General features: G+C 39.6%; 1 protein-coding gene across 1 annotated transcript; it reads left to right on the forward strand.

Moving 5' to 3' along the window:
- Positions 1-4,367: 4,367 nt before the first annotated feature.
- LOC132558057 (uncharacterized) lies at positions 4,368-7,437 on the forward strand. The gene is made up of 2 exons (XM_060222581.1): positions 4,368-5,769; positions 6,094-7,437. Exons 1-2 carry the CDS (start codon positions 4,447-4,449, stop codon positions 6,097-6,099), a joined length of 1,329 nt encoding a protein of 442 aa, XP_060078564.1. The 5' UTR covers positions 4,368-4,446; the 3' UTR covers positions 6,100-7,437.
- The last annotated feature ends 368 nt before the right edge of the window (positions 7,438-7,805 follow it).

Raw genomic sequence — 7,805 nt, forward strand, 5'->3', positions numbered from 1 at the left:
TCTTCTTTGGTACAGTCATTGTACGACCTTTAATTCTTTGGGTAGAAGTTTGGTCATTGTACCTTTAATTCTTTGGGTACAGCATCTAGAAGTTTGGTCATTGGACCTTTAATTCTTTGGGTACAGGGTCCAGAAGTTTGGTCATTGGACCTTTAATTCTTTGGGTACAGGGTCTAGATGTTTGGTCATTGTACCTTTACTTCTTTGGGTACAGCGTCTAGAAGTTTGGTCTTGGGACCTTTAATTCTTTGGGTACAGGGTCCAGAAGTTTGGTCATTGGACCTTTAATTCTTTGGGTACAGGGTCTAGAGGTTTGGTCATTGGACCTTTACTTCTTTGGGTACAGGGTCCAGAAGTTGGTCTTGGGACCTTTAATTCTTTGGGTACAGCGTCTAGAAGTTTGGTCTTGGGACCTTTACTTCTTTGGGTACAGGGTCCAGAAGTTGGTCTTGGGACCTTTAATTCTTTGGGTACAGCGTCTAGAAGTTTATTAGTTGGGCCTTTAATCCTTTGGTCATTAATTTATCTATAATAAATTTCCAAATTTCAACTTTTGCCAAATTTTACTCGTTTTTTACATTGTCAGAATATCTTTGACAACTTTGTGTTACATAAATGACACATCAAGATATTAAATTGTTTAAGACAGTCGGGCCATATATAACTTACTGAGTCATGCCGTTTGATTACAATTTGTCAATTTAAAACGACCTCCCGAAGTCCACTTTTCCTTCCACACTTTGTAGACAACGAAATCGAGACGTTGTCAAGGGCCAGCTGACGTTTACGTAATAGTAAATTAATAGTGTAAATCATCGACGTATGATTTACGGTGGTGAGAGAGTAAAATAATGCTTCCACAGGTTTTTTAAAGCACCAGAAAATAAACGTTCACATTCGAAGGAAGTGTGAAGTAATTTATCAAGGTGAAGTTGAAACCGATTACGTTACGTTTATTTACAGATAAGTGCACACTACACCTGTAACACATCCAATCTACACAGCGTGGTCAACTTGTCGTTACACGGTAGTAATTCTCCGCAATAATGTTTAGGTATATCCGAATCCTGCTTTTCCCCATGTTTTATTTCTCTCAAAATCGGGGATGAAAGAATGAGAAACTGAATTTGAACGATTGTATCACCGGGTGAATGTAAGAAGTTGGTTAATACCAATTGTAACAATGACATACACACAGGCTGTAATTATAATCAGTACACGACAATACAGTGCGGGTAAGATTAAAAAAAAATATAAACATCTATTTTTAAAACGACCAGCAGGAGACTATATTCAAATGGAAAAGGATGAAATAAATTGAAAATAATGATTATATTTAAAATGAATTACCGGTTTATTTCCTCTCATGTGCTCGGTAATACGCCAACGTAGTCCAATAGTCTTTACTGCAGTTATACAACTTCACTGACAGAAATTCTCAATGATTTCTCATTATACATCAAGGAAGCCTTAGCAACCATTCCCCACTCGAAATGGCACCTTCAGCTATCATTTAACCGTCAAGGGAAATTTCCTAGAACCGTTAAGATTTATCCTACGATAAGCCACATTTATCCAGCTAGATTTAAGATATATTACCTTTATCCAGCTAGGTTTATGATATATTACCTTTATCCAGCTGGGTTTATGATATATTACCTTTATCCAGCTAGAATATATTGCCTTTATCCAGCTAGGTTTATGATATATTACCTTTATCCAGCTGGGTTTATGATATATTACCTTTATCCAGCTAGGTTTATGATATATTACCTTTATCCAGCTGGGTTTATGATATATTACCTTTATCCAGCTAGATTTAAGATATATTGCCTTTATCCAGCTAGGTTTATGATATATTACCTTTATCCAGCTGGGTTTATGATATATTACCTTTATCCAGCTGGGTTTATGATATATTACCTTTATCCAGCTGGGTTTATGATATATTACCTTTATCCAGCTGGGTTTATGATATATTACCTTTATCCAGCTAGATTTAGATATATTGCCTTTATCCAGCTAGGTTTATGATATATTACCTTTATCCAGCTGGGTTTATGATATATTACCTTTATCCAGCTGGGTTTATGATATATTACCTTTATCCAGCTGGGTTTATGATATATTACCTTTATCCAGCTGGGTTTATGATATATTACCTTTATCCAGCTCGGTTTATGATGTATTACCTTTATCCAGCTGGGTTTATGATAGAATACCTTTATCCAGCTGTGTTTATGATAAAATGCCTTTATCCAGCTGTGTTTATGATATATTACCTTTATCCAGCTGTGTTTATGATAGAATACCTTTATCCAGCTGTGTTTATGATAAAATGCCTTTATCCAGCTGTGTTTATGATATATTACCTTTATCCAGCTGTGTTTATGATAGAATACCTTTATCCAGCTGTGTTTATGATAGAATGCCTTTATCCAGCTGTGTTTATGATATATTACCTTTATCCAGCTCGGTTTATGATAGAATACCTTTATCCAGCTGTGTTTATGATATATTACCTTTATCCAGCTGTGTTTATGATAGAATGCCTTTATCCAGCTGTGTTTATGATATATTACCTTTATCCAGCTCGGTTTATGATAGAATACCTTTATCCAGCTGTGTTTATGATATATTACCTTTATCCAGCTCGGTTTATGATAGAATACCTTTATCCAGCTGTGTTTATGATATATTACCTTTATCCAGCTCGGTTTATGATAGAATACCTTTATCCAGCTGTGTTTATGATATATTACCTTTATCCAGCTCGGATTATGATAGAATACCTTTATCCAGCTGTGTTTATGATAGATTACCTTTATCCAGGTGTGTTTATGATATATTACCTTTATCCAGCTCGGTTTATGATATATTACCTTTATCCAGCTGTGTTTATGATAGATTACCTTTATCCAGGTGTGTTTATGATATATTACCTTTATCCAGCTCGGTTTATGATATATTACCTTTATCCAGCTGTGTTTATGATAGATTACCTTTATCCAGCTATATATTAGCTAGTTTTAAGTTAGAATGTCTACAATGACTTCATTCTCCAATTTAAGCCATGTTTATTTCACATTTAGATCATTTCTTGCATTAAAACGTTATGAAAAGACAATGCAGTGCTTTCCGTAAATCATCATATATATTTCAAAATATCTATACTTTTCACAAGTGCCAAATATATATATGAACAAGAAAACATTCAATATCATATATATAGCTTCAACTTCAAACAAAAGTTCTTTCTTTTTTGGTAACGTTGCAAAAATTATGTTGACTTATTTTTTTCTTGTTTTTCATGCATTTTTTTTTTATTGTTCTTGTATTTCAATTTAAGCTCTGATTAAAGAAGCTTTTGTCAAACCTTTGTTTTGAGACCATCTTCTATAAAGAGGTCTCATGTATAAGATGGCGATGTCTTACATTGCCATGAGACTTCAATAATGTTATGAAAATAACTAAGTTACCTTGATCCGATAAAAGTACTTCAGCTCTTCAAGTCTACAAAGTCAGCATGTATCTCCGTGATAGAAAACATCAGATAATAAGATAGGCCGAAAGCTCCATGTGAGAGGGAATATTTCTTTTGTTCACATGTTGCTCTTGTTGAATCTGAGGTTGGATTATGATTATGTTGACATGTTTGTATTTTCTTGATTTTGTTTAATACAGTGTTTGCTTGTGTTAATGTAAACAATGTTTTTGGATAGCCGGGAAAATCCACTACTGCAAGTATCCCATCCATCACAAATAAACCATCCCAACTCTGAATAATTGTACAACATTTCCTTACAAGATTTCAAGATTTTTTAAGTCACCCCGACCAAATAAACTGTGTAACATGAGGTGAAAATAGTACCTATCTATAATTAAGGCCCGGTCCCACTGGCTGATGGACAAAAGACGTCTCCAAATTTCGGGGGTGGCTCCTTCCGTTTTCATCCGCTCTAGAAATGGACAAAAATGGTGAAAATTTGCGAAAACAGAGCAGAAAAGAACGGACATGGGTTGTATGTAGCGGGGATGTTAAACGGATATTCATGGGAAGCCTGGCGTATGAAAGCGGTTGGAAGTGGATGACAGCTACAAATGGGTTACCGGGGGAAATTTCGAAGCGGACACATAGTGGAAAGAGCCGATGCATAGCGGATGAAGCGAATGCATCATGTACGCTAAACGGAAACAGAGGGGATGTCGCTCGGATGTATATCAGAAGCAAACCTTTCACGGCGCTTGCGTGGGGTATGGATCCTTCCGCTCCGCGGATATAAAGGGATGCAGCACGCACTCAGTCCGCATAAAAGGGAAAGGCATGCTGGTGGCTACATTTCGTTATTGAAGAAGGCTGTACACACACACACACACACGCACGCACGCACGCACGCACACACACACACACACACACATATATATATTACACCTTGTATCAACACCATGGTGCGTCAGTCAGGCAAGAAGAGGAAATCCTTTCCTACTCGTTCAAGCCCTGGAAAGGTGAAGAAGGCCAGAACCAGCACTCCACTCCCTGACTCTGATGGTGAAGCTGCTGCTGCTGCTGTTGTGGACCAGACTCAAGACCATCAAGCCCCTCAAAGCCATGCTGCTGAAGGCCCTGATGCAAAAGCCCCTGCAGGCCCCGAACAAGCTCCTGAAGGCCCTGGTGCTCAAGCCCATGGAAGCCCTGCTGAATTCCCTGAAGGCCCTGAACAAGCTCCAACCAGAGGGAGGAATAGGCAAGGGACTAAGAAGAGAGAGAGGAAACAGTACGCCGTTTCCGAGGAGCATGAGGACAATGTGCTGGAATGGCTGAGGGAGAACGAGTATCTCTGGAGAAAGGGCCACAGACTGTATCGGGACTCAAAGAAGAAACAGGCAGCTTGGGGAGACAAGGCAGAGAGCCTGGGGTACACTACAGAAGTACTCCTTGGATGGTGGAAGCACATGCACTCCTGGTATGGAAAGCTACATCTCAAGAAATCTGGGCAGGCCGCCGTCAAGCTCACTGACCGGGAGAAGTACGTTATAGCCAAGTGCACTTTCCTGGATGGTGAAATCCGCCACCGAGGAGCAGCCCCGTTGAAACCCCTCTTCCTCAGCCAACCTACAGACAGCCAGGCATCTTCAAGCCAGAAACAACCTACCCTATCCAGACAGGTGTCTTCAGAGAGCCCCACAGCAGACACCCCCTCAACAGCTGCAACCCCCGTGGTGCCGAATTTAAAGGATCCCGTCGAGAATGACACCCTGTTCTACAAATTGGAGGAACAAGCGGTAGCCGCCAGAGGCCAACCAATCCCTACCTCCAGCACCAGCTTTAGAAGCTGTAGGCAGAGATGCAGACTGGAGAGCCAGGACGACAGTGTACTGTTGGAGATAAGGGATACAATGAAGACCAGCACAGAACTTCTCTCTCAACTGGTCGACTCGGACAGGGCATCCTCTGTTCGGAAGCCCTTCATTATCTACGTGAGCCAGACCCTGAGGGACCTGCCCGAGGCCGAGTACCAGGTGATGAAGCAGAAGATTACAGCACTTCTCCACAACCCTCAAGGCCCAGCTGAAGCTCGTCTCACCCAGTGCAGGTCTGCTCCTCCACCCCAGGCGACGACGCAGCCCTTCCATGGTTTTCAAAAGCCCCTCTCCTACCAAGGCTACGGCTACCAGGACTTCTCACAGCAGAAGCAGAATTTCCCAGTCCAGACCCAGGTTTATCGGACGCCACAGATGATGTTGAAGACTAAGACCAAGAGTGATAAGGTGTGTATACCACGGCAGCTCGACTCATATTGAGATCCAGATGATTTTCTCCCCCTTTTTATACAAAATATCAATTGTCCGCTATGTGTCCATTTACATATTCTAGACATACTACAGACATCCTGAATATACGAGATACATCCCAGATACAAACGCTTTGAATACTTTATTTACGAGATACATCCCAGATACAAACGCTTTGTTCGTTTTGAATACTCTATATACGAGATGCATGCATACGCTTACATCCTTTTCTATTTCCATGCTACTAACGATGTATAGACGTTCCACGTACCTTGTCTTTCCCCTTCTTTCCCTTTTCAGATGTAGCGGATGTGAGTTGCGAGGATGTCCAGAGGATGCAGAGAGGATACAGCGGACGTTTAACAGATGATAACGGACATAGAACAGTTGTGGCTCGTATATGTTGCGGATATACATCGCACAAGGCGGAAAGTTCATCCGTTCTAAAAGTTTTGTGCAGCTCAAAATTTTTTAAGCGGATGAAATCACGATGGACGGATGTTCGATAGTAGAGCGTATGAAAGACGTATGCAATAAATGTACAACGGATGCATAGTGTTTTCCAACGGATGGCAAGAGTTGTTTACATTTTACATCCTCTTTGCATCCGTAAGTGCAGTGAGACCGGGCCTTAACAATAGGTGACAAGGTGGACGGATGTACTAATAACTTTTATGATAGACAATACGACAGCTTTACAAAAATGTATTTTAAACTGTATAGATATTATAACATAGTAACTGTATGCCTATAGCAATTTCTTCCATTATTTCAGGAACACTATTATATTTTTTCAATAGTAAGACAGATGTTTATATGTTTTTCCGTACATTTTCAGTTCCGTAGATAATGGAATATGTTTCCGATATTTCCGATACACATATCGACACGTGACATATGATTTCTTGTTTCGCATTGCTCTGTCATGTCCCTGTCTCCATATGAATTTTCTACTATCGGGAAGGTTTGATGGGGTTGAATACGTATTGAGTACAGTGTAAGCTGTTACTGATTCATGGTGGGTGTGTACGTTAGCCAATAATACTGAAATTGATGTGATTAATGTTCCAGATTTTACAATTTGACTTCAAATATTTCCCGACATTACGAAGCAGAAAAAAACAACTGAACCGGTGGAGACAAAGAATTCAGGTCAAACAAGAATGGAAAGGATGTAATGTTAACATTACCTGAACTAAATGAAAAAAAACAAGGGCGTGAGGGTCATATTACCTGAAAAAATAAGGATGTGAGGTAATATTACCTGAACTGAATGAACCATTGTTTCAGTTCAAGTCAGAAATAACAACCGCAAACTAATATACATCGCGGTGAGCATTCAAACTACTTTCAGATTAATGGATAATTTGCAAACTCTCTGGATGATCGTGAATTTACTGGGCTTCGTTGAATTTTAGATGATAAGATGAAGTTTATGTGTTGAGTCACCCTCTAAAAATGAACCAACTGCACCGATTTACTGCCTTACAAATGACTGTCCAAAAAAAGTATACATATAATTTCATCCGTTTGACTGGGGAATAAGGATGGAATGAATTTCTCCGTGTTATGTTTTTCCAATAGGTGGCGTGTTGTGTATTAGCACGTGCGGGTCGTGCTTTTTTTTCGTTTGCTATTAAGTGAAAAACAGTATTTAATAATTGAAGTTGTTTTCAAATAAAAGCAAATTGCGCGTGCTTATGAAGAACAATACATGTTTCTGTTAAATACTAAATTATGTGGCAATAAATCATGCGGTACCCTCCGTCGCTGTGAAAATACAGTTAATGGTTGTTGTTATTATTATCCTATTGGATAATTTAAAGGAGAAAAGCAGAAACACTGTCTAAAATATAAACCGGTCACCGGTAACGTCTCCTACAGTCACTGGAAACGTCTCGTACACTTACTAGTAACGTCTCGGACAGTCACTGGACACGTCTCGTACAGTCACCAGTAACGTCTCGTACAGTCACTGGTAACGTCTCTGACAGTCACTGGAAAAGTCTCAG

Source organism: Ylistrum balloti, unplaced genomic scaffold, assembly GCF_031769215.1.
Source record: "Ylistrum balloti isolate Yb309-2 unplaced genomic scaffold, AGI_CSIRO_Ybal_v1 Utg370752, whole genome shotgun sequence".
Lineage (NCBI taxonomy): Eukaryota > Metazoa > Mollusca > Bivalvia > Pectinida > Pectinidae > Ylistrum > Ylistrum balloti.

What these genes read in the sequence shown, in the direction of transcription:
- LOC132558057 (XM_060222581.1), top strand. Translation starts at nt 4,447, where the DNA reads ATGGTGCGTCAGTCAGGCAAGAAGAGGAAATCCTTTCCTACTCGTTCA.